Source organism: Mauremys reevesii, linkage group 22, assembly GCF_016161935.1.
Source record: "Mauremys reevesii isolate NIE-2019 linkage group 22, ASM1616193v1, whole genome shotgun sequence".
Taxonomy (NCBI): domain Eukaryota; kingdom Metazoa; phylum Chordata; order Testudines; family Geoemydidae; genus Mauremys; species Mauremys reevesii.
This window is the reverse complement of record NC_052644.1, coordinates 21,624,979-21,650,940: the sequence shown is the minus strand read 5'-3', so window position 1 is coordinate 21,650,940 and position 25,962 is coordinate 21,624,979. Positions and strand designations below refer to the sequence as shown.

Here is a 25,962-nt window from a genome sequence, read left to right as displayed (position 1 = left end):
GTTAGAGCGGGGAGGTCACTTGGGGCCGGGACTCCTGGGTTCTGGCTCTGGGAGGGGAGTGGGGTCCAGTGGTTAGAGCGGGGGGCGGCGGTCGCTGGGAGCCAGGACTCCTGGGTTCTCTCCCCGGCTCTGGGAGGGGAGTGGGGTCCAGTGGTTAGAGCGGGGGGCGGTGGTCGCTGGGAGCCAGGACTCCCGGGTTCTCTCCCCGGCTCTGGGAGGGGAGTGGGGTCTAGTGGTTAGAGCGGGGGCTGCTGGGGGCCAGGACTCCTGGGTTCTCTCCCCGGCTCTGGGAGGGGAGTGGGGTCCAGTGGTTAGAGCGGGGGGCGGCGGTCGCTGGGAGCCAGGACTCCTGGGTTCTGGCTCTGGGAGGGGAGTGGTGTCTGGTGGGTTGTGGGGTCACAGATCTGCTCAAAGCTGCCGGCTGCTCCCCCGTCACCCGCCAAGGGTGGGGGAGCTGTGCCCTGAGTAGCTCGCACCATCTGTCTCCCACCGGGGCACGTTCCCCCCCCCCCCCCACACACACACACCTCGGTCTGGGCAGCTGCCTCCCGGCCGGCTGGGGCTACTGACAGCTGGCAGCTCCGGGGCCCAGGGGAGGGCGAGCTCGGAGCTGGCCAGGACCACTGCCTTGGGAGGGGGGCAGGGTCCAGTGGTGAGAGCGGGGGGGCTGGCAGCCAGGACTCCTGGGTCCTCTCCCTGGCTCTGGGGAGGGGAGTGGGGTCTAGTGGTTAGAGCCGGAGGGGTCTGGGAGCTAGGACCCCTGGGTTCTCTCCCCGGCTCTGGGGAGGGGAGTGGGGTCTAGTGGTTAGAGCAGGGGGAGCTGGCAGCCAGGACTCCTGGGTTCTCTCCTCGGCTCTGGGGAGGGGAGTGGAGTCTAGTGGTTAGAGCAAGGGGAGCTGGGAGCCAGGACTCCTGGGTTCTCTCCCTGGCTCTGGGAAGGGGATGGGCTGCAGAGGTTTAGAGTCCTGGAAAGAACCCAGGAGTCCTGGCTCCCAGCCCCCACGGGCTCCTCTCCGGAGGAACCCGCTCCACCTCGGAGCTGTCCCTGGTGCTGCTCCCGGCCCCTCCCCGTGGCCTCGGGGCTGGCTCATCGGAGCCTGGGCGTGGGGGGGGGAGAGTTTGGGGCATAGCCGGCGGCAGCGTCCCACGCAGGATCGCCTGGATTGAGAGCCAGTGACGCGGGAGGCTCGGCGTGGGGCGGGCGGGGGGGGGTGGGGAGCAGCTGGGGCTGGGACAGATCGGTCCTGGGCAGCCGGCGGCTGAGAGCTCCTGCCGCCCTCGGGAGCCAGCGAAGGGCAGGAAAGAGAGAGCGAGAGAAAGGAGGAGAGAGAAGGGAGGGAAGAGGGAGAGAAGGGAGGAGAGAAGCGAGGGAGAGGAGAAGGAAAGGAAAGAAGAAAGGAGAGAAGCGGAGAGGAGGAAGGAGAGGGAGAGGAGAAGGAAAGGAAAGAAGCGGAGGAGAGAGAAGGAAGGAGGTGAAGAGGCGGAGAGAGAAGAGAAAAGGAGGAAGGAACCAGAGGGAGGAAGGCGAGAGGGACAGATCCCCCCCCCGGTGCCGGACCCGGACCATGGTGCTGTGACCCGGCCGGGCCCACTCGCCGCCATGCAGTTCAACAAGGAGCAGTTCCAGAAGTTGGCCGGGAAGACGCTGGGCCAGGTGCACAGGTGAGGAGTGGGGAAGAGGGGGTGGGGGGCAGGATCGGGGCCCCTGGGGGGGCAGGATCGGAGCCCCGGCCCCTGCTTTGCCGGGATCGGGCCCTGGCGGGCTGCGGGCGGACGGTGGCCAGCGGGTGGCGGGTCACTGCTTGACCCGGGCTGGGTTCCGAGCGCCGACCCCCTGAATCTTCGCCTGCCTGCCCCCCAGATCCGCCCCCTCCCTCAGCCCCCTGTCCCCAGATCCACCCCTCTCCCTCAGCCCCTGCTCCCCACATTCACCCCTGCCCCCAAATCTGCCCCTCTCCTCAGCCCCTGTCCCCAAGATTCATCCCTCTCCCTCAGCCCCCGCTCCCCACATTCACCTCCTGCCCCCACATTCACCCCTTCTAGCTCAGCCCCTGCCCCCAGATCTACCTCCTCTCCCTCAGCCCCCCCCCACACCATGTCCTCCCCTCGAACCCTGGATTCAGCCCCACCCCACTGCCCCCTAGATTTACCCCATCGCTCAGCCCCCCACACTTAACCTACACTTCCCCTCTGCCCCCTTCCACACACACACTCCCACCCACCATCTGCTTTCCCCACGCACACTCCCCTCCCTTCCCAACCCCCGCCTTGATGCCCAGGGCCAGATGCCAGGGACTCCCCCACCCCCAATACACAACTCTTTGGGGTGGGGTGCAGGGGCTGGCAATTTGCTCGGGGCTGCGCCCCAGATCTGCCTTGGGAAGCGTCTCCCTCCCCGTCAGCCCTTCCTGGGGCGGATGCGATGGAGGGATATTTGCTTTCTATTTATAACCTTCATCCATTCATCCCCCCCTGCCCCCCCCCCGGCCCTCTCTAATCCCCCCGCTGTGGCCTTCTGCAGCTCGGTGCAATTTTCCCCACCCCACTCCCTTGAGTCAGTTTGAACCCTTCTGTGGGTCTGGCCGGGGGTGGGGAGGGGAATGGGGGGGAGGCCCTTTGGGCTGGGAGATCTGGGCGGGGGGGCTGCGGTGAGCGTGGCGGGGATCACAAAATGTTGGGGTCGCCCTGCATGTGGGGGCCGGGAGGTAGAAATACAGAAAAATAGGAGAAGAATATTGCAGGTCATGGAGTAGCCGGAGTGGGGGTGGGCTGGGGCCCCGTGTGGGTCCCTGCTGCCCCCTGCTGGAGGGGACGGGCCCTGTGCTGTGCGCGTTTGGCGCACGAGCGTGTGCATGTGGGTATCTCTTGGGCGGGGGGGGAGTGCTGGGGGGGTTGAACGAGGTTGAACATTCGCCGTGAATTCCCGCCCCAGCCCTCATGTCTGGTCCGAAGCCGGCCGGCGCTGCCGCACCCGGGGGAGGTGAGGCGGAGGCCGATCGATGCCGAGCCGGGACATTGTGTTGTTCACAAACCGCCGAGCGAGCAAAACAAACCCCGGCCCTGGCCTGGAGCGGGACCCCGGTGCCCTTACGTAACTGGCCCGGATTCCGGCGAAGAGTGGGTCCCGCCAGAGCCAAACCTCATGAAATATGCACCAGGTTTCTAAATGGAGCCGGCGCGATGTATTTAGACAGCGAGCGAGAAACCCCGTGCGAGAGGCTCCGGCCAGGGATTAGATCGGAGGCCTCCGTGTGTGTCAGAAACATTTCTGTGCGTCTAATGTAGACAGGCACTTCGATAGCGAATCAAACGGGGGTCGATTATATAATCACCCCATCTGTGAGCTTGCGTGTGTGTGTGTGTTACATATGATCAAATACACACCCACCGATGGGAGGATCGATCATACGTATCTAGCTACACAAACTTTTGCAGAAATGCACAGCTGTCTGCCTGTATGGATATAAAACACGCTAAGTGCATGGGTGGGTATGTAACATATATGTGCGCACACTCAGAATGTACGTACACATGTAATAAAAATGATGCAATAGACACGCATAAATATGTACGCACCCATGTATCTATGGAGACGTTCCCAGGTGTGTGTCTGTGTATTGTATCTAGAATGGGAGGACTGGCAGGGACCGCGAGGGGTCGTCGAGCCCGGTCCCCTGTGCTCACAGCCCAGTGGGACGCGGCGACTCTGGGTAACGTCGCTGGCCGGGCCGTTAAAAGTCCCGTTGGCGGCGCTGCCAGGCTCAGGCAGGCTGGTCCCGGCCTGTTCTGGCACCGCGCTGCGCCCCCGAAGTGGCCAGCAGCTGGTCCGGCTCCTAGGCAGGGGGGCCACAGGGCTCCATGCGCTGCCCCCGCCCCGAGCGCCGGCTCCACGCTCTCATTGGCCGGTTTCCGGCCAATGGGAGGTGGTGTGTGCTGGCGAGACCCATGCGGAGCCGCTTGCGCGCCTCCGCCTAGGAGCCGGACCTGCTGCTGGGCACTTCCGGGGCGCAGCGCGGTCCCCGGTGCCAGGACAGGCGCGAAGCCCCCCTTAGCCTCCCGCTGCGCCGCTGACCGGGAGCCGCCTGAGGTAACTCTGTGCCCCAATCCCCTGCCCCAGGCCTGAGCCCCCCCAACCCGGAGCCCCCTCCTGCACCCCAACCCCCTCATTCCCGCCCAGCCCCACCCTGCAGCCTGCACCCCCGGCCCAGAGCCCTGACTCCCTCCCCTACCCCTGCCCCAGCCCTGAGCCCCCAACCTGGAGCCCTCCTGCACCCCAACCCCTCATTCCTGCCCAGCCCCACCCCACAGCCTGCACCCCAGCCCAGAGCCCTGACTCCTCCCCCCCTGCCCCAGGCCTGAGCCCCCCCACCCCGGAGCCCCCTCCTGCACCCCACCCCCCTCATTCCTGCCTAGCCCCCCCCCCCAGCCTGCACCCCCCGCCCAGAGCCCTGACTCCTCCCCACCCCTGCCCCAGGCCTGAGCCCCCAACCCAGAGCCCCTCCTGCACCCCAAACCCCTCATTCCCAGCCCCCACCCCACAGCCTGCACCCCCAGCCCAGAGCCCAGACTCCCTCCCCCACCCCTGCCCCAGGCCTGAGCCCCCCAATTCAGAGCCCCTCCGGCACCCCAAACCCCTCATCCCCAGCCCTACCCTGCAGCCTGCACCCCCAGCCCAGAGCCCTGACCCCCTCCCACGCCCCAATCCCTCATCCCTGGCCCCGCCCAGAGACCTGATCCTCCCGCACCCCAACCCCATGCCCCAGCCGAGCCCCCCCAACCCACAGCCCTCTCCTGCACCCCAAGCCCCTCATCTATGGCCCCATCCCAGAGCCTGCACCCCCAGCCCAGAGCCCCCTCCCACACCCCAACCCCCCATCCCCAGCTCCGTCGGGTCGCAGGCATCAACAATTTTCTTCAGCTGGGTCGCCAGAAACAAAGTCTGAAAACCGCTGGTCTAGCCTGTTCATCGGTTGTATGTATAAAATCATGAATACGGGCAAAAGAAGAGCTGCATCTCTGGCTCTTCAACACCCATTTCTAGATGGCCACGTGCGCGTGTCCGCGGCTCTCTCCGATCGGCCTGCCTGGGTAACAGAGATCCCCGCACACCGTTTATTCTATAGACACGCACACAATAAACTCCGGCGGCGACAGCTCAAGGCAAATCTTTGTGTAGCGCCGACGGCCCGGGGGGCGCAGATCTGGGCGCGTAGCGGTTCCCTCGGCTAAAGCGCCGGGTGCGCGCGGGTGAAACGGACGTTAAAAGCCCAGGCCCAAGGGCGGCAAGTCCAGTGCTCCGGAAATGCCCCTTTGAAGGTGCTTTAGCGTCCTTAATTCGGGTCCCCTTGGGCGCCGGCCTTTCCAGACCGTCCTTAACGCCGGCCGCACCTGCTGCTTTCAACGCCGGGCAGGGCTGGGGCGCGGGCCGGGGCGGCTCTTCCGTGCCGAGTTCTGGGCTCGTTGCTCGACATTCGCTTTCCTCTTCGGCCCTCGCGCCTCGTTCCCGGCACGCGGTTCAAGCTGCCCCCCTGCTGACTTCCCGGGTTTCCTCCCACGTGGGGATTCCTTTCCCCCCCCACCGGGCGAGGGGCCGAGCCCCGTGAGCCACGCCGGGCAGGAGGCGCCGCTTGGCGGGACGTAGGGCGTCCGCGTGCCGAGCGCTCCCGGCACGGCCGGCACCTGGAAGCCCTGGCGCGAGAGGCCCTGCCTGGCCTCACCCAGGAGCTCCGGGGCAGAGGCTCCCCACGGCTCCCGTCCCTTCCTCCAACGCCCCTCCTGGCGTCGGCAGCAAAGCCGGCAGCCGAGTCGCCCCCGGAGCCGGGCTGGCTCGGGAGCACGTGCACCGGGGGGCGCAGATAAGGTCGCACGGCCCTGCTGAGTTATGGCATCATTGACTTTGCACCCTGAACGAGGGGCCTTTCCTCTCCCTGCGTTAGACTGAAATGAAACCTCCTGGGCACAGGAGGGCGTCCGGTGACGGGGTACAAAACAGCCCCCCGCTGTCCGGGCATTTAGCCCCAGCCACCCCTCCAGCCACCCCCCCTCTATCTATCCATCCCCACACCCCTCTCTATCTATCCATCCCCATCCACCCCTCCAGCCACCCCCCTCTATCTATCCCCACACCCCCTCTATCTATCCATCCCCACCCCCCTCCACCTATCTATCTATCCCCATCCACCCCTCCAGCCACCCCTCCCACTATCTATCCATCCCCACACCCCCTCTATCTATCCACCTATCCCCACACCCCCCTCTATGTATCTATCTATCCCCATCCACACCTCCATCTATCTATCTATCCATCCATCCCCACACACCCCTCTATCTATCTATCCCCACACCCCCTCAATCTAGCTATCTATCCATCCATCCCCACACCCCTCTATCTATCCCCACACCCCTCTATCTATCTCTCCCCACCCACCCCTCTATCTATCTATCTATCCCCACATCCATCCATCCCCACACACCCCTCTATCTATCTATCCCCACACCCCTCTATCTATCTATCCATCCCACACCCCCTCTATCTATCTATCTATCTATCTATCCCCACACCCTCTCTATCTATCCATCCCCACACCCCTCTATCTATCCATCCATCCCCACACCCCCCTCTATCTATCAATCCATCCCCACACACCCTCTATCTCCACATCTATCCATCCCCACACCCCCTCTATCTATCCATCCCCACCCCTCTATCTATCTCCACACCCTCTAGTTCTATCCCCACACACCCCCTCTGTCTATCCCCACACACCTCCTCTATCTATCTGTCTATACCCACACTCCTCTCTATCTATCTATCTATCCCCCCACACCTCCCTCTATCTAGCTATCTATATCTATCTATCTCCACATCCCTCTCTATCTATCTATCTATCTATCCCCTGCCACCCCTTGTCTATTTATCCATCCCCGTGCACCCCCTCTATCAATCTATTGATGTATCAGTCCATCCCCATCCACCCCACCCCCTCTGTTTCATACCCACACAAGATTTGTGCGTAAGTCGTTGGGTCGTTTGCCAGCAGCCGACACCTTTCAGGGTCACGGGAGGCCAGTGCAAAGTCGAAAGGCCGTTCGATATTTTTCCCTTCGCTGCTGTGAAGTAGACAGCTGGGCCGGGGCTAATCCTCCCGCCCGGCTCCCAACGTGAAATTGCTTCTTGTCGTGTGCCAAGGCCAGATCCTGTGTGTGCGCCTGTGTCCCGGCCTCCCCCTGCTTGAGAGGATGAGTCCTGCTTGCTCTGTGTGTGTGTGTGTGTGTGTGTGTGTGAGAGAGAGAGAGAGAGAGAGAGAGAGAGAGAGATTGGGCCCAAATTTCCCAAGAGATTTAGGCACCCAAAGATGCAGCGAGAGGCACCCCAGTGGCTTTGAGAGAGCCTCGGTGTCTAGCGACAGTCTCTGTTTCTCTCCAAATCCCCAGCTCCCGGAGTCCTGGGATTTTGTGAAAATGTCAGCTTCCATTTTTTTTTAAATGGTAATTGTTTTAGACCTCCCGGTTGGGGAGAAAACTTAAAAACACGATCCCTAAAGGCATTCGCGGGGGGGGGGGCACACACAGCTACCCTGGCACAGGGGAGCACACTGGGAGACCCGGCTATGGGAGGTGGTGGGAATGGGAGGGCGCATACAGCCCCTGGCATGGGGGACAATTGGGGGGGTTGTAGGGAATATCTGAGAGGGAAGCGGGGTACCCAGGGAGCTGGGGGTGGGGAATGGAGGTTTTCAAGGAATTCCTGGTTTGTTCCACCTGACCCCCGAGTATGCGTGGGGGAGACAATGTTGCTCCCCTAGATCTGCTATTTCCCTTGACCCAGGGCAGGACGGCCCAGTGGTTAGGACCCAGCCTAGGAGATGACAAACCTGTTTCGCGTTTGTACCCTGCCACAGACTCCCTGGGTGACCCTGGTTCGGTCACTTAGCCTCTCTCTCCTCCTCTGCACCATGGGATAATAACCTGCCCCCTGTTGGGGGTAAATAGACGGTGTGAGGTGCCCAGACGTGACTGGCCCAGGTCGATTTGAACGAATCGTCTCCGGGGGAACTTGAAAACCTGCCTTATGGGTTAAACTATTAACACCCCAGGCCGTGAAAACTACCCACAACCTCCAGCCATGTCTGGGGTGGCTCCTCCTGGGAAAGGGGCTGGGAGCCAGGACTCCTGGGTTCTCTCCCCAGCTCTGGGAGGGGAGTGGGGTCTAGTGGTTAGCGCGGGGTGGGGGCTGGGAGCCAGGACTCCTGGGTTCTCTCCCCAGCTCTGGGTGGGGAGTGGGGTCTAGTGGTTAGAGCAGGGGGGGCTGGGAACCGGGATGTGTGCAACCTTTCCACTCACTCCAAGGCGGGGAGAGGCCCGGCTTCCTTCCGACCGGCCCATCCAGGGCGTGCTGAATAATTCAGATCTTTTCTAGCAATAGCTGCATCCTGCCTCATCTATATTTCATGGCGCTGAAGTTGGCTCCGTAGAATTTTTTTTTCCTTCCAACACTGTGTTTAAATCTCACGACTCTGGGAATCCCTCGACCCGCCCAAAGCCCTGAGCACGGAACCGGCCCTGATTTCAGCTGCATTTTCCTTCCAGCCTGGAGAATTCTTGTAATTGCACTGAAGGGTTTAAAGTGTCTTTAGAGCATGGGAGGGGCGGTGAGCCAGGACTCCTGGGTTCTCTCCCTGGCTCTGGGAAGGGAGTGGGGTCTAGTGGTTAGAGCGGGGGGGGGGTGTTGGGAGCCAGGACTCCTGGGCTCGATCCCTGGCTTTGGGAGAGGAGTGGGGTCTAGTGGTTAGAGCAGGGGGTCTGGGAGCCAGGACTCCTGGGTTCTCTCCCTGGCTTTGGGAGGGGAGTAGGGTCTAGTGGTTAGAGCAGGGGGGGGCTGGGAGCCAGGACTCCTGGGTTCTGGTCCTGGCTGTGGGACAGAGGAGTTTTGTGCTATTTTATTTGAATTTGAGTGTCTGTTTTGTGTGCATTGAATTTTCTCTGTATGTTTTTAATATATCTATATCATCTGTATCAATATCTATCCATGTATGTATCTACTGCAGGTTTTTTTTTTCAGTTGAGCACAACTCCCTTCTGGTTTGGGGGTTTTTACAGCATTTGGTTGTTTTTATTGGATTCTGGTTGCTTAGGGTTTGCATTTGGCTTTGAGTTTACAGCCAATTTCGGGGTTTTATTCCCTTCTTCGTTTGCAGCACGAGGATCATTTAATTAATTAGCATCATTGGCTCCAATTAAGCACCTCATTTAGATGATTTTATTTAGTTAGGTGGCTTAATTTCAATTGTTCCCCGCCCTGTTGATTTTGATTCATTCCAGTTGTGCCGGTTCCTTATCTGCATGTTGCTTAATTGCAGTGAATTCATTTCTGATGCCACGTGGGCACTTTCGCACGTTTTAATCTGACTTCGCCACCATGTTCCTTCGCCGCCGTCGGATTATTTGCTTGAATTTGGCGGCTCGCCGGTCCTGAAATCCATTTTGGGGGGCTTTGATTGCTTTGCAGTCGGGGCAGGGTGGGGAGTGACGGACACTGGCAGCTTGTGTCTGACACACCAGCGCCGGGCAGCCAGGCCTGACGTGGGCACAGCAGGGCACGTCTGTGTTTCCCAGGAGCAGAGAACCGGGGTGTATTTACACGGCAAGGGGGCCCCTGGGTCTTCCCGAGCGGGCGGTCAGGCCGCCTGCCAGGTGCCCCCCAGAGCACAGCGGTCTGAGCTGCATCTTGCTGCGGCGGGAGCAGCCTGTTTTCTCTCTCTCTGGTTTTGGGCCCTGAGTCTTCAAAGAACCAAACAACCTCCCGAGCTTGGCTTTGAAACGCCCGAGATTTTCCACCCAACGCCCAGGCGCTGCTTTGACTTGGCCGGTTTTCAAGCTTTTCTCTGCAACTTTGAAAGTACAAACCTGAAATTATTATGACGGTTGTCGACCTCTGACACCCTCCCCCCCAGGTTTAGCCGAGATTTGCAGCCAGGGGAGGCTCTTTTCGAGGGGGCCACATCATTCATACACTAGCCTCTGCTAACCTGACCGGCTGGAGGCCGGCCTGGCGTTAATTCCTGCTTCAGCCAGAGCAGATCGGTTTGGAAACCGGCCGGATTTACCGAGTGCTGGTGGAGGATCCACCCCAGCCAGTGGTTAATTCTCCCGGTGGTTAAGCATTTGCACCTTGGCTGCAGCCTGAATCGGTCCAGCTTCCATGTTAGACCTTTGCCAGATTAAAGACGCCTTCGTTAGCAAATTCCCCTAAATTGGTCGTCCCCAACCTTCTTCTTAAGCTGCATCCATAAATCTTCCTCCCCCCCACATTCCCGCTGCAGTTGTGCCTCACGGGGGGCGGCCAGGCCCGTTTGGGTGGGCGGCTGCTCCCCACCCTCCCTGATCACCTTACACAGCTGGATTTAGCCAGGTGGCTAATTCCCCTGCAGCGAGGGTCACCCCCGGCCCCATACAGTAAGGGAGGGGGAGAGTAGATGGACACGCCTGTCGCCAGGTGGGGTGAGGGGCTGGGGGGGGTCATCCCCATAGGAGGGACTCACACAGATCTGGCCCCACACACTAACCCGGGACCCCCTGCCACCCCCAGCTGGATCTCGAGACCTGGGCCAGGGGTCCCCGCTCCCCAATATCGCCTCCCCCCCGAGCAGAACTCGTTCCCCCCAGCAGGGGGCGCCAGGGACACACCCAGCGCAGGGCCCGGCCCCTCCAGCAGGGGACGCCAGGGGGAGACACACCCAGCGCAGGGCCCGGCCCCTCCAGCAGGGGGCGCCAGGGACACACCCAGCGCAGGGCCCGGCCCCTCCAGCAGGGGGCGCCAGGGGCACACACCCAGCGCAGGGCCCGGCCCCTCCAGCAGGGGGCGCCAGGGACACACACCCAGCGCAGGGCCCGGCCCCTCCAGCAGGGGGCGCCAGAGGGACACACACAGCGCAGGGCCCGGCCCCGCCCGCAGGGGGCGCCAGGGACACACACAGCGCAGGGCCCGGCCCCCCCAGCCGGGGGCGCCAGGGTCCCCCCCAGCGCAGGGCCCGGCCCCTCCAGCAGGGGGCGCCAGGGACCCCCCCACACACACACACACTCGGGGCCGGTTCTGCTCTCACAAGCCAGGCTGGGGGGGGCTGGGGGCTGGAGCAGCTTGTGCGGGGGGCGGCTCCAGGCCGGTGTATTAAGAAGCGGATGCGGCAGCTTGGCCGGGAGCCCCGCGCGGGGGTTTAGCGCCGCTTCCATATGGTCCCGCAGCGCCCGGCGCTGCCCCGTGGAATCGGCGCCGGCGCCAACTCCCCCCCCCCCGTCCGCCCCCCAACACACCGGGCTGGGCTGGCAGCGGAGGGGTCTGCGGGGGCAATAGGGGCAGCGGGGGCAATAGGGCTCTCCCCGGCAGTCGTGGCTGCCCCGTGAGGCTCTAGGGGCGCTGCGCTGTGGGGGCAGCAGGGGGCGCTGCGCTGGGGGGGGGGCAGCGGGGGTGGGGGGGGGCAGGAGGCTCCGTTTCTCTCACCGGCTCTTGCGGAGCTGCTGGTGCTAAGAAGATGCGGCGTGAAACGGTGCAAGAATTAGCAGCTGGCTCTTAACACCGGGCGGGGAGGGAGGGGGTGAGAAGGGGATGCGAGGGAGGGGGGGATTGGGGTGGGGTAGCGAGGAGGGGGTGGGTGTTGGGATGGAGGTGGAGGGGAAGGAGTGGGGGTGGGGCTAGGAGGCAGCAACGGGGATAGAGAGGAGGGGGGACGGAGGAGGGGGGGGAGGATGACCCCGGGACCAGAAATTAGAGGCTGGTCCTGCTCTCAGATCACCCAGGGTCAATCCGGAGTCACTCCTGTTTGCAAGGGGGGCAGGGCCAGGTTGTGCTCTCAGCTCTCCCCTTCCTTGGGATCAATCCAGAGTCACTCAGTCTGCAGTGGGGATAGGTTCTGATCTCAGCTCCCCAGACCCCTGGGGTCAATCCGGAGTCACTCTTGTTTGCAATGAGGGCAGGGCACGGTGCTGCTCTCAGCTCCTCCAGTGCCTGTGCCCCGGGTCTATACAGAGTCACTCCTGTTTGCAGTGGGGACAAAGGCAGGTTCTGATCTCAGCTCCCCTGGGGTCAATCCGGAGTCACTCCTGTTTGCAATGGGGGCAGGGCCGGGTGCTGATCTCAACTCCCCCGGGGTCAATCTGGAGTCACTCCTGTTTGCAATGGGGCCAGGGCTGGGCATTTTACCAACTGAAGAGAAACAAAAACCTTCAACATCTGTTAACTAGGAGCAAACCCTGGAAATAGGCTGGTGGGAGGGGTTGGGGGAGATGGATGGATTGTAGCAATTGCACCCCAGTGCCGGGCGAGGGGTCCCCGTATACCCAGTCCCTGCCCCAGGGGGGTCCCCGTATACCTGGGCCCCGTGCCCCACCCCAGAGGGGCTGCACCCTGGTGCCGGGCGAGGGGTCCCCGTATACCCAGCCCCCTACCCCAGGGGGGTCCCCGTATACCCGGGCCCCGGGCCCCACCCCAGAGAGGCCGCATCCCAGTGCCGGGCGAGGGGTCCCCGTATACCCAGTCCCTGCCCCGGGGGGTCCCCGTATACCTGGGCCCCGTGCCCCACCCCAGAGGGGCTGCACCCTGGTGCCGGGCGAGGGGTCCCCATATACCCAGCCCCTGCGCCCTGCCCCAGGGGGGTCCCCGTATACCTGGGCCCCGTGCCCCACCACAGAGGGGCCACATCCCAGTGCCGGGCGAGGGGTCCCCATATACCCAGTCCCTGCCCCAGAGGGGTCCCCGTATACCTGGGCCCCGTGCCCCACCCCAGAGGGGCTGCACCCTGGGGCCAGGTGAGGGGTCCCCATATACCCCGCACCCACACCCTGCCCCAGGGGGGTCCCCGTATACCTGGGCCCCGTGCCCCACCCCAGAGGGGCTGCACCCTGGTGCTGGGCGAGGGGTCCCCGTATACCCCGCCCCCGCACCCTGCCCCAGGGGGCCCGGCAGGAAGCTGTGGGGAAAGCCGGCAGCAGAGGAGCTGAGGGCGCTGGGGAAGGTCAGTTCAGCTCGGGCCCGGCGCCGGGCGGGGGAGCTCAGCCAGGGATATTTAAAACCGTCCTTGTGATCTGCTAACGCAGCCACCTGCACTGTGACCCGGCAGCCCCGTGTGCTGAGCAAGGCCAGCGGGGGGGGCTGGCCCCGAGTCCCCAGGGCAGCGCTAGGGGGGCCTGTCCTGCCGGGGGGGGGGGATCAACCTATCCACCGACCCCGTCCATCTCCATCCACCCTATCGATCAATGTATCCCCAGCCACCCCCGCATCCATCCATCCATCTATCTATCTATCCCCACACACCTCTATCTATCTATCCTCACTCCCCATCTATCTATCTATCTATCTATCTATCTATCTATCTATCTATCTATCTATCCCCATCACCCCCCATCTATCTATCCCCAGCACCCCCCATCTATCTATCTATCCCCAGCATCCCCATCTATCACCTCCATCTATCTATCCCCACACCCCCATCCATCTATCACCCCCCCTCTATCTATCTATCCCCATCACCCCCATCTATCTATCACCCCCATCTATCTATCTATCCCCATCACCCCCCATCTATCTCTGTCTCTGTCTCCGTCTCTCCCTGTCCCTGGGCCAGGCTGCTGGAGCGGCGCCAGCCGGGCGGGGAGACGATCGAGCTGACGCAGGAGGGGCGCGCGGTGGAGGTGTCGGAGAAGCACCAGCCGGTCGTGGACTGCACCTGCTTCGGCCTCCCGCGCCGGTACATCATCGCCATGCTCTGCGGCTTCGGCTTCTGCATCAGCTTCGGGATCCGCTGCAACCTGGGCGTGGCCATCGTCAGCATGGTCAACAACAACACGGTGTACCGGGGCGACAAGGTGGTGGTGGAGGTGAGCGGCCCGGCCCCTCCAGGGGGCGCCGGCTCCCACCCGGCCATGGGGCAGGGACTGGCTGGCTCAGGGGGGCAGGGAATGGGGCAGGGGCCTGTCCCCTCTAGGGGGCGCCGGCTCCCACCCGGCCCTGGGGCAGGGACTGGCTGGCTCAGGGGGGCAGGGAATGGGGCAGGGGCCTGTCCCCTCTAGGGGGCGCCGGCTCCCATCCGGCCATGGGGCAGGGACTGGCTGGCTCAGGGGGGCAGGGAATGGGGTGCAGGGCCTGTCCCCTCTAGGGGGCGCCGGCTCCCACCCGGCCCCAGGGCAGGGACTGGCTGGCTCAGTGGGGCAGGGAATGGGGTGCGGGGCCTGTCCCCTCTAGGGGGCGCCGGCTCCCACCCGGCCCTAGGGCAGGGACTGGCTGGCTCAGTGGGGCAGGGAATGGGGTGCGGGGCCTGTCCCCTCTAGGGGGCGCCGGCTCCCACCCGGCCCCAAGGCAGGGACTGGCTGGCTCAGTGGGGCAGGGAATGGGGTGCGGGGCCTTTCCTCTGTTTCTTTTCCTCCACAGAAAGCCCAGTTCACCTGGGACCCCGAAACAGTCGGGATGATTCACGGCTCCTTCTTCTGGGGCTACATCGTCACGCAAATCCCTGGTGGCTTCATCGCCCAGAAATTCGCTGCCAATAGGTTTGAAGAGAGACACAGCCGGCCCCATTGCCCTAGGCGGTGTTAGGGGGTGCTGGGCAGGGGGGCGGGGGGCCTCAGAGGTGGTGCTGGGCTGCAGGCAGTGGGGCGGGGGTTCAGCAACAGGTGCTGGGCTGCAGAGGTGGGTGGCAGGGAGATGTTTCAGATCAGGTACAAAATCTCAATCTCATTAAATCTCCCCTGGCTCCTTTCCGCCCCGTCAGGGCCTGGCCCCTTTCCAAATGGGCTAATCCTCGGCTGGTTCCCGAAATCTCCCGGGAGAGACGCCACTTCCTGTCCCGCTGTGCTGCAGCCTGCCGTTACCCAGCCCCCATCCTAGCGCCGGCGAGGGGTCCCCGTGCACCCAGCCCCCGTGCTCCACCCCACAGGGACCAGGTCCCACCGCTGGTTGGGGGGGTCCCTGGATACCCAGCCCCTGTTCCCTACCCCAGAGAGGTTCCTGGATACCCAGCCCCTGCGTCCCACCTCAGAGGCATCAATGGTGCGACGGTGTGAGGTAGGCAAAATGCACTAGTGAACAGCTGTTATGATCAGGGACAATGCGGCTCCAGCCATGACCAGCAGTGGCATAAATTCACTAGTGTTAGTGCAATGCACTAGTGAGCAGCAAGCATGCAAACACTAGTGATCAGTGAGCGTGCAATGCACTGCATGCAAACCCAATAGGAGCAGTGAGCATTCAATGCATGAGTGGCAACCATCCAGTGCACTAGTGAACAATGTGTGTGGAAACACAATAGTGAGCTGCCAGCATGATGCCCTTTTGAGCAGTGAACCTAAGATCAAGTTGAACATAAGATCAAGTTGCACGTATACAAACACAATAGTGTGCAACAAGCGTTTAGTGTACTAGTGAGCACTGAGCATGCAAACACAATGGTGACCCTTGAGAGTGCAAATACTATAGTGAGCAGTGAGTGTGCAATGCACTAATGTGCAGTATTTGAATGCACCAGCAAGCACACAAATACACTAGCACTCCGGGAGCATGCAAACACTGTAGTGACCTGCAAATGTGCAAACACAGTGAGCAGCGAGCGTGCAAACACAGTCACAAGCAGCAAGCGTGCAAGACTCTACTGAGGAGCAACCATGCAAACACAACAGTGCACCTTGCACCAGTGAGCATGCAAACGCAATTGGAAGCAGCGAGCATGCAATGCGCTAGTGAGAAGCAAAGACAACAGTGAGCAGTGAATGTACAATGCACTAGTGAGTGGGCAAACACAAGAGTGACCAACAAGCGTGCGACACACTAGCGCGCAGCGAGCCTGCCGCATCCCGGCGAGCATGCAGTCCCAGTGTCTGTCGCCGACGAGCAGCCGCCCCGCTGCACAACAGTGAGCTGCGTGGGTGCGATTGCACGAGCGCCTGCCCTGACCCCCCCCCTCCCATGCAGGGTCTTTGGCTTTGCCATTGTGGCCACCTCGACGCTGAACATGCTGATCCCGTCGGCCGCCCGGGTTCACTACGGCTGCGTCATCTTCGTCCGCATCCTGCAGGGGCTGGTGGAGGTGAGGGTCCCCTGGGGGCGGGGGCTGAGGGGAGGGGGCGGGGCTTGCCTTCCTGGCCACGCCCCCATCCCCGGGGGGGGGGAGGCTGGGGAGGGAAAGGTTAGGGGGCGGGGCTTGATATGTTAGCCCCACCCCTCCCCCACATGGAGGTGGGGTAAGAGGGTGGGGCTTGCTGTTCTGGCCACGCCCCTTCCTAGTCTGGGTGGGAGAGGGCAACTTGTTGAGGGGGGTGGAGCTGCTGGTAGGGGGCGGGGCTCCCTCTAGCCACGCCTTCTTTGCCTATTGGGAGGTGGGCAACAGGGTATGGGGCTAGCCACGTCCCCTTCCTAATGGAGGGGGCTTGTCAGTGCGGGGGGGGCAGGGTGCCAGTGAAGGGGCGGAGCCTGGTAGCTGGCCACGCCCCCCGAGCCCTAACATCTGTCTGTCCGTCTGTCCCAGGGGGTGACGTACCCGGCCTGCCACGGGATCTGGAGCAAGTGGGCCCCCCCTCTGGAGCGCAGCCGCCTGGCCACCACGGCCTTCTGCGGTAAGGGACCCTCCCCCGCCGAGCCCGGATGCCTGGGTTCTCGCCCTGGCGCCGGGAGGGCAGTGGTGTCTAGTGGTTAGAGCAGGGGGGGGCGGGGAGCCCGGACGCCTGGGTTCTCTCCCTGGTTTGGGGGAGGTGTGGGGTTTGTTCGGTTCACACCGCGGGGCTTTGGCTAACGTGTGCCATAACCTCCCGCAGGCTCCTACGCAGGCGCAGTGGTGGCCATGCCGCTGGCCGGGGTCCTGGTCCAGTACTCGGGGTGGAGTTCGGTCTTCTACGTCTATGGTAAGGTCAGACCCACGGGCCCATCTGCCCCGGCGTCCAGCCTCCCACCACCCACCCACAAGCCCATCTGCCCCGGCATCCAGCCTCCCCCCACCCACCCACGGGCCCATCTGCCCCAGCATCCAGCCTCCCCCCACCCACCCACAAGCCCATCTGCCCCGGCGTCCAGCCTCCCCCCACCAGCCCACGGGCCCATTTTCCCCGGTGTCCAGACTCCCCGCACCCAACACACGGACCCATCTGCCCCGGCGTCCAGCCTCTCGCCACCCGCCCACGGGCCCATCTGCCCCGGCATCCAGCCTCCTGCCACCCGCCCACGGGCCCATCTACCCCGGCGTCCAGCCTCCCACCACCCAACATAAGGACCCATCGACCCCGGTGTCCAGCCTCCCCCCTCACACCCATGGGCCCCTCCTGCCCAGTATCCCCACACAGAGGCGGCGGGGGGGCTCTCCCAGCTGGCTGTCCCCCCCGTCCCCACCGTGACTCCTCCCCCTTCCATCGACAGGCAGCTTTGGGATCTTCTGGTACATGTTCTGGTTGCTGGTTTCCTATGAGAGCCCAGCTCAGCACCCCACCATCACGGAGGAGGAGCGCCGGTACATCGAGGAGAGCATCGGGGAGAGCGCCAGCCTCATGAACCCCCTGGTGGTGAGACCCCACGGCAGCCGGGCTGGGGGCACTGCTGTGGGGAAGTTCGCAGCGCCGGGATGCCATAGGCTGGGAGCACTGCTGTGGGGAAGCTCACAGCGCCAGGATGACCTGGGCTGGGGGCACTGCTTTGGGGAAGTTCGCAGCGCCGGGATGCCCTGGGCTGGGGGCACTGCTGTGGGGAAGCTCACAGCACCGGGATGCCCTGGGCTGGGGGCACTGCTGTGGGGAAGCTCGCAGCACTGGGATGCCCTGGGCTGGGGGCACTGCTCTGGGGAAGTTCGCAGCGCCGGGACGCCCTGGGCTGGGGGCACTGCTCTGGGGAAGCTCGCAGCGCCGGGATGCCCTGGGCTGGGGGCACTGCTGTGGGGAAGCTCACAGCACCGGGATGCCCTGGGCTGGGGGCACTGCTCTGGGGAAGTTCGCAGTTCCGGGACGCCCTGGGCTGGGGGCACTGCTGTGGGGAAGCTCACAGCACCGGGATGCCCTGGGCTGGGGGCACTGCTGTGGGGAAGCTCGCAGCGCTGGGACGCCCTGGGCTTGGGGCACTGCTGTGGGGAAGCTCACAGCGCCGGGATGACCTGGGCTGGGGGCACTGCTCTGGGGAAGTTCGCAGCGCCGGGATGACCTGGGCTGGGGGCACTGCTCTGGGGAAGTTCGCAGCGCTGGGATGCCCTGGGCTGGGGGCACTGCTGTGGGGAAGCTCACAGCACCGGGATGCCCTGGGCTGGGGGCACTGCTGTGGGGAAGCTCGCAGCGCTGGGACGCCCTGGGCTTGGGGCACTGCTGTGGGGAAGCTCACAGCACCGGGATGACCTGGGCTGGGGGCACTGCTCTGGGGAAGTTCGCAGCGCCGGGACGCCCTGGGCTGGGGGCACTGCTCTGGGGAAGCTCGCAGCGCCGGGATGCCCTGGGCTGGGGGCACTGCTGTGGGGAAGCTCGCAGCCTGGCTATCTCACCCTTCCCCTGGCAGAAATTCAAGGCCCCCTGGCGCAAGTTCTTCACCTCTATGCCCGTCTACGCCATCATCGTCGCCAACTTCTGCCGCAGCTGGACCTTCTACCTGCTGCTCATCAGCCAGCCGGCCTACTTCGAGGAGGTCTTCGGCTTCCAGATCAGCAAGGTACCGGCCCGGGAGCCCCCAGCCCCCAGCCCCCACGCTGCCCTCCCCGAGTCCAGGCACCCAGCCCCAACGCTGCCCTCCCTGAGCCAGGACAGAACCCAGGAATCCGGGCACCCAGCCCCCTCCCCCGCTCTGACCACTAGACCCCAGAGCCCGGACAGAACCCAGCCCCCACCCCGCCCCCCCGCCCTGAGCAGGGAATCCGGGGGTCGAATCCTGCCTCCTCCCATCAGTGTAATGAGTTGGTTGGGGCCCAGACTCAGCTGGGTGGGACCCAGGAAAGAGGGGGGTGGGGGAGGCTCCCCGCGGGTGCCAGGGCAGGTGACTCCCCCTCTCCCTGCCCCCCCCAGGTGGGCCTGCTCTCCGCTCTGCCCCACCTGGTCATGACCATCATCGTCCCCATCGGGGGGCAGATCGCGGATTTCCTGCGCAGCCGCAGGATCATGTCCACCACCAACGTCCGCAAGATGATGAACTGCGGAGGTGAGACGGGGCTGCGGGTCGGGAGTGAGGGGCACCGGCGGGGCTGCGGGTCGGGAGTGAGGGGCACCGGCGGGGCTGGGAGGGGCCAGGGCTGGGCTGGCAGGGGGCACAGCCGGGGGTGTGTGTGTGACTCAGTTTCTCTCTCTGCCCACCCGCCCAGGCTTTGGCATGGAGGCGACTCTGCTGCTGGTGGTGGGTTATTCCCACAGTAAAGGCGTCGCCATCTCGTTCTTGGTCCTTGCTGTGGGCTTCAGTGGCTTCGCTATTTCAGGTCAGCCGGGGGCGGCGTGGGGCAGGGAAGCGAGTGGGGGCCCAGCAGGGAGCAGGACGGGGGCCCAGCAGGGGTGATGTGGGGCAGGGAGCGGTGTGGGGGCTCAGCGGGGGATGCTGCGGGGTAGGTATTCATCAGGGGCGCCGTGGGGCAGGGCAGGGGGTGGGAGCATGGCAGGGGGCGCGGTGGGGCATGGGGTAGGGAGGTGGTAGGGGGTGCCGTGGCTTGGGGAAGGGGGAAGGGGCATGGCAGGGGTTGCCGTGGGGCAGGGCAGGGGGTGTAGCATGGGGTGTCGTGGGGCAGGGCAGAGCAGGGGGCACCATGGGGCAGGGCAGGGGCATCGCAGGGCAGAGCAGGGGGCGTGGCAGGGGGTGCCGTGGGGCAGGGCAGGGGGCTCTGACCTACTGTCTTTGCTCCCCCGTCCCTACAGGGTTCAACGTGAATCACCTGGACATCGCCCCGCGTTACGCCAGCATCCTCATGGGCATCTCCAACGGGGTGGGCACCCTCTCGGGCATGGTCTGCCCCATCATCGTCGGGGCCATGACCAAGCACAAGGTGCGGCGGGGCTGCGGGGGGGGGGCAGGGAGGGGCGAGCAGGGGCTGCGGGTCGGGAGTGAGGGGCACCGGCCGGGCTGTGGGGGGGCAGGGCTGGGCTAGCAGGGGCTGTGGGTCGGGAGTGAGGGGCACCGGCAGGGATTGCGGTGGGCAGGGCTGGGCTAGCAGGGGCTGCGGGTCGGGAGTGAGGGGCACCGGCAGGGCTGGGGGGGCAGGGCTGGGCGAGCAGGGGCTGCGGGTCGGGAGTGAGGGGCACCGGCAGGGCTGGGGGGGCCGGGCTGGGCGAGCAGGGGCTGCGGGGCGGGAGTGAGGGGCCCCGGAAGGGCTGGGGGAGCAGGGCGGGGCGAGCCGGGGCTGCGGGTCGGGAGGGAGGGGCCCCGGCCGGGCGGGGGGCGCCCCGGGCGGGGCTAGCAGGGGCGGCGGGTCGGGAGTGAGGGGCACCGGCAGGGCTGGGGGAGCCCAGGGCTGGGCTAGCAGGGGCTGCGGGTCGGGAGTGAGGGGCACCGGCAGGGCTGGGGGGGGGCAGGGCTGGGCAAGCAGGGGCTGCGGGCAGGGCCGCCCGGGGGGGGGGCAAAGGGGGCAATTTGCCCCGGGCTCCGCAGGGGCCCCCAAGAGAACAGCGGAGGCTCCCGCCTCCGCCCCTCTCCGGGAGCCTTAGCACATCAAGCGGGGTGTCTCCGGCGGGGCCCCTGAGCCCCGCCCCCCTCAGAGCCGTGTGGTGCTATTTTGAGCATTTCAGTTTGGACAACATAGGCTCATCCCAGATTCTGGAACAAGCTCAAATGCTCAGTTCGTGGAGTATGTCCATAGTCTATACTAAAGACAAACCCACAGTAACTGTCTCCCGTTTGTGAGGGACCCCCTGGAGCCAGTCTCTAGGAAACAGATAAATACATGGTGGCTAAGTCCATTAATGGCTATTAGCCAGGCTGGGTAAGGAACGGTGTCCTTGGCCTCTGTTTCTCAGAGAGTGGAGATGGACGGCAGGAGCGAGATCATTTGATCATTTCCTGTTAGGTTCACCCCTCTGGGGCACTTGGCATTGGCCATTGTCGGTAGACAGGATACGGGGCAGGATGGCCTTTGGTTTGACCCAGTCTGGCTGTTCTTATGTTCTAACCTAAATGAAGCCAAAGTTATGGAGACAGATATGAGTCAAGGAAGCCAGCAGAGTATCAGAAACCTGGAAAAATCTCTGCCTGGATGGGCTCAGGTGTTTGGTTACAAGCTGAGGTGGTTCAAAAGTTTTGGATTTTTTTTTAAGCAGAATTTTTTTATTGTTTCTTTAAACAATCAAACCCAGCAAGCAGCAGATATTTGGCCCCACACTTCTGAAACCTCAAACCATGTTCAGGTTTTGGCAGACTAATTTTAGCTTTTCAATCAAAAAAACCACAACAACTTTTGAAGGAAAGCAGACGTTGTCCGTGATTTTTTTTCTGCTTTTTAAAAACCCCTAGTTTTCGATCCAGAAAAAGTTTTGATGGAAAATATTTGTCCAACCCTTTTAATGAGCTTTAGTGCCTTTTAGCACTAGCTGATGCTGAGAACCAGTGATACCTTGTAAAGAAGTTTTCTCAAAACTGGGTTTGTGCCAAAATGCAGAAGGTTTATTTTTCCTAGGGGCGCCCTGGGGGGGAGCAAGTGGGGCAATTTGCTGTGGGCCCCACAAGGGCCCCCAGGAGAATATAGCATTGCAATTTTTTTATAGAAGGGGCCCCCAAAATTTCTTTGCCCCAGGCCCCCTGAATTCTCTGGGCGGCCCTGGCTGCGGGTCGGGAGTGAGGGGCACTGGCAGGGCTGGGAGGGGGCAGGGCTGGGCGAGCAGGGGCTGCGGGTCGGGAGTGAGGGGCACCGGCAGGGCTGGGCGAGCAGGGGCTGCGGGTCGGGAGTGAGGGGCACTGGCAGGGCTGGGAGGGGGCAGGGCTGGGTGAGCAGGGGCTGCGGGTCGGGAGTGAGGGGCACCGGCAGGGCTGGGAGGGGGCAGGGCTGGGCGAGCAGGGGCTGCGGGTCGGGAGTGAGGGGCACCGGCAGGGCTGGGGGGAGCCCAGGGCTGGGCTGGCAGGGGCTGCGGGTTGGGAGTGAGGGGCACCGGCAGGGCTAGAGGGGGCTGTTGAAGCTGGTGCTCATGGGGGGGTCACTCAGGAGCCCAGTGTCGGGGGGTTGCTGATCTCGCCCCCTCCCCCTCCCCCCCAGGTCAAAAGGTTTAAAAGGAAGGAAATAAAATATTATTTTGTCTCTTCCTTCGCCCCCTCCCCCACTCCCTTCCCTGCCCCCTCCCCCCTTCCTTCCTCTCCCCCACTCCCTGCTCTGCCCCTGCCCCTCTTCCTCCCCCTCCCCCATTCTCCCTACTCCTCCCCCCCATCCCCTCCACTCCCCCTCCGCCAACTCCCTGCCCCGCTCCCCGCTGCTCCCAACCCCCCCAATTCCTCCTCAATCCCCCCTGCCCTGCCCCCGCCCCCTGCCCTGCTCACCCCTCCGGCTCCCACCCCCCAATTCCCCGGGGGCGGGGCGCAGACGCGGGAGGAGTGGCAGTACGTGTTCCTCATCGCCTCGCTGGTGCACTACGGGGGGGTCGTGTTCTACGGGATCTTCGCCTCGGGCGAGAAGCAGCCCTGGGCCGAGCCGGAGGAGACCAGCCCCGAGAAATGCGGCTTCATCCACGAGGACGAGCTGGCCGACGAGGAGGACGAGGCCGCCCGGGGGGCGGGCGACGGGGGCGGGGGCGGCTACGGGGCCACCAAGAGCACCAGCTTCGCCAACGGGGGCTGGGCGGCCGACTGGGACAAGAAGGAGGAGTTCGTGCAGGAGCCCGGCAAAGACACCTACATGTACGGGGCACCGCGGGAAAGGGACCTGTCCTAGGGACCCCCCGAATCTCCGCCTCCCCCCAGGCACCTCTGCGGTGGTACAGTCCAGGAGGGTGGGGCCACACTTGGCCACACCCCCAGTCTTCAGGCCACACCCCAGTTGCCCCCCACTACATTGGTACAGTCCAGGGGGTGGGACCACACTTGGCCACACCCCTATTCTGCAGGCCACGCCCCAATCCCCCGCTGTGTTGGTACGGTCCAGGGGAACGGGTCTGAGCACACACACACCCATTCCTCCACTGCATTGGTACAATCCAGCAAGGTGAGGTGGAGCTAAGTTAGGCCACACCCAAATCCGCCCCAAGTGCCACTGAGCCAGGGGGTGGGATTTATTTTGGCCACTCCCAAATCCCCCACTGCATTGGTATAAACCAAGGGGGGGCGGGGCTGAGTTAGGCCACACCCCCACTCTGTGGGACACAGCCCCCTTCATTGGTGCCATCCAGGAGGGCGAGGGAGTGGAGCTGAGTCAGGCCACACCCCCAAGCCCTTCAGCCCCACCCAACCCCCTCCCCACTCACTGGGGTCCACCCTATTGGTACAATCCTCTCCCCACCCTCCTCCACAAGCCACGCCCAAATCCTGTCCCCTCTGGGCACCACCATTTGGTCTGGCCCATCAGGGCGAGGGGGTGGCACTTAGGGTTAAGTTGCCCTGCCCCCCCGGGCCAGCGGCAATGGTACGACCCATTTGAGGGGTGGTGGGGAAGGCCCCTGACCCCATTGACAGGGGTCTGGGGGGAGAGCAGGGCAGAGGTTAGACCTTTGACCCTGAGGTCAGAAGGTCTTGACCTTTGACCCTTGGCCTCTGCGGGGCACCACTTGACCTTGAGATCAAAAAGCCTTTGACCTCAAGGCTCGGCCTTGAGCCCAAGTTGACCATGAGGTTCATGAGGTTTGACCTTTGACCTTGAGGCTCCCACCTGCCCCATAATAAATCCCCCCCCCCCAGCAGGCCTGGGGGGCAGCACTAGGGTTCCATGGGGGGGGAGAGCAGTGGAGAGGGATGGGGGGGGGATGCCCCAGACTGTGACCCCAGGGTTCAGTCTGACACCGTCTTTACAAAGTGACATGACAAATGGCGGTTTTGAGCCACCCCTCATGAGCCAGTCGGCGGTTTTGAGACGCCCCCCACCCGCTGCTCCTTCTCCGAGCTGCCCGTCCTGGCGGCTCCCAGCCACAGCCGAGATGACGGTTTCAAGCTGCTCCCTGCATTCTCGGTTGGCAGGTTCGACACCCCACAAGCTGCAGGTGGTGGGTTCGAGACACTTCACACGCTCTAGCTGGGGGGTTTGAGACACCCCGGGCGCTCCAGCTGGCAGTTTCAAGTTACCCTGCATATTTTATGTGACGGTTTCATGTTACCCTGTACAGCTCTAACCAGCAATTTCAAGCCGCCCCACGTGTCCTAGAGGGCATCCAGTCAGGCTGGCTGATCCAGTTCTAGCTGGTAGTTTCGGGACACCCCACACAATCCAGCCACTGGTGCCAAGCTGCCCTGCATGTCCTAGCTTGCTGGGTCACGGTTGCTGCATCGCAATTCTCCTGGGTATTTTCCAACTGCCTTGCTTCCTTCAGCCGGCGGCTTCAAGTCACCCCACAGCATCCAGCTGGCAGTTTCAGGCCACCCCAACCCAGCCACCTGGTGGTTTCAAGCCACCCAACCCCATCCAGCTGGCAGTTTCAGGCCACCCTAACCCATCCAGCTGGTGGCTTCAAGCCACCCAGCACATTCTTAGTCCAGGGCTCCAAACAAGTCAGTGCCCTCTAGTTGGCAGTTTCATGCCCCCCTCTTACATATGACAGTTTCAAGTCCCCCCCCCCTTGCATTCTCTGGAGCCTCATAGACACCTATGGAGTGAGGCCTGGCCCTACCCAACATCCCAACCCCCCCCCCTCCCCTGGTTCAGCCCTGTCACTGCCCAGTTCCTCCTAATTAGAGGCAGGTGGCGATGCTGTGGGCTGGGGGATACCCCCAAAAGTGTGTGGGGGGGAGACCTGAGCCCCCGGTTCCCTTCCCCACCCCACAGCTCTGGCATTGCAGGGTCCGCCTGGCGTTGAGTGTACGTGTCTCCCCCCACCCCCATTGGAATAAACCAATTCTTGTGTAAATATATAAATATAAATTATATACGGGGCCGAGAGCGGGGCCGGGCCTGTGAGAGCTTCCTTCCTGCGCCGGGGGGGCAGTGGGGGGGCGGATCACTGACCCTCTGTCCAGCCCCATGGCCCCCCCATCTGTCCATGCATCCCCAGCCGCCCCTTCTGCCTGTCTATCCCCATATACCTCTCCGTCCAGCCCCATGGCCCCCTGTCTGTCCATCCGTCCCTATCTGCCCCCTCTGTCCCTCCCCATGGCCCCCCGTCTGTCCATCTGTCCCTATCTGCCCCCTCTGTCCCTCCCCATGGCCCCCCGTCTGTCCATCCGTCCCTATCTGCCCCCTCTGTCCCTCCCCATGGCCCCCCGTCTGTCCATCCGTCCCTATCTGCCCCCTCTGTCCCTCCCCATGGCCCCCCGTCTGTCCATCCGTCCCTATCTGCCCCCTCTGTCCCTCCCCAAGGCCCCCCGTCTGTCCATCCGTCCCTAACTGCCACCTCTGTCCGCCCCATGGCCCCCTGTCTGTCCATCCGTCCCTATCTGCCCCCTCTGTCCCGCCCCATGGCCCCCCGTCTGTCCATCCGTCCCTATCGGCCCCCTGTGTCCAGCCCCATGGCCCCCCGTCTGTCCATCCGGCCCTATCTGCCCCTCTGTCCCTCCCCATGGCCCCCCGTCTGTCCATCGGTCCCTATCTGCCCCCTCTGTCCCGTCCCATGGCCCCCCGTCTGTCCATCTGTCCCTATCTGCCCCTCTGTCCCGCCCCATGGCCCCTGTCTGTCCATCCGTCCCTATCTGCCCCTCTGTCCCTCCCCATGGCCCCCCTGTCTGTCCATCCATCCCTATCTGCCCCTCTGTCCCGCCCCATGGCCCCCCGTCTGTCCATGCTTTCCTATGTGCCCACTCGGTCCCTCCACATGGCCCCCCGTCTGTCCATCCGTCCCTATCTGCCCCCTCTGTCCCTCCCCATGGCCCCCCGTCTGTCCATCCGTCCCTATCTGCCCCCTCTGTCCCGCCCCATGGCCCCC

General features: G+C 63.7%; 1 protein-coding gene across 1 annotated transcript; it reads left to right on the top strand.

Annotated features, from left to right (window-relative positions):
- The first annotated feature begins 1,468 nt into the window (after nt 1-1,468).
- Nucleotides 1,469-25,138, top strand: SLC17A7 (solute carrier family 17 member 7). The gene is made up of 12 exons (XM_039510015.1): nt 1,469-1,662; nt 13,617-13,869; nt 14,420-14,538; nt 15,956-16,070; nt 16,509-16,596; nt 16,795-16,881; nt 17,390-17,532; nt 18,506-18,655; nt 19,006-19,138; nt 19,299-19,409; nt 19,840-19,967; nt 22,485-25,138. Exons 1-12 carry the CDS (start codon nt 1,601-1,603, stop codon nt 22,830-22,832), a joined length of 1,737 nt encoding a protein of 578 aa, XP_039365949.1. The 5' UTR covers nt 1,469-1,600; the 3' UTR covers nt 22,833-25,138.
- The last annotated feature ends 824 nt before the right edge of the window (nt 25,139-25,962 follow it).

Coding starts and splice junctions, on each gene's coding strand:
- SLC17A7 (XM_039510015.1), top strand. CDS start 1,601: ATGCAGTTCAACAAGGAGCAGTTCCAGAAGTTGGCCGGGAAGACGCTG. Junction 16,071..16,508: donor TCCTGCAGGGGCTGGTGGAG/GTGAGGGTCCCC, acceptor CGTCTGTCCCAG/GGGGTGACGTACCCGGCCTG. Junction 16,597..16,794: donor GGCCACCACGGCCTTCTGCG/GTAAGGGACCCT, acceptor AACCTCCCGCAG/GCTCCTACGCAGGCGCAGTG.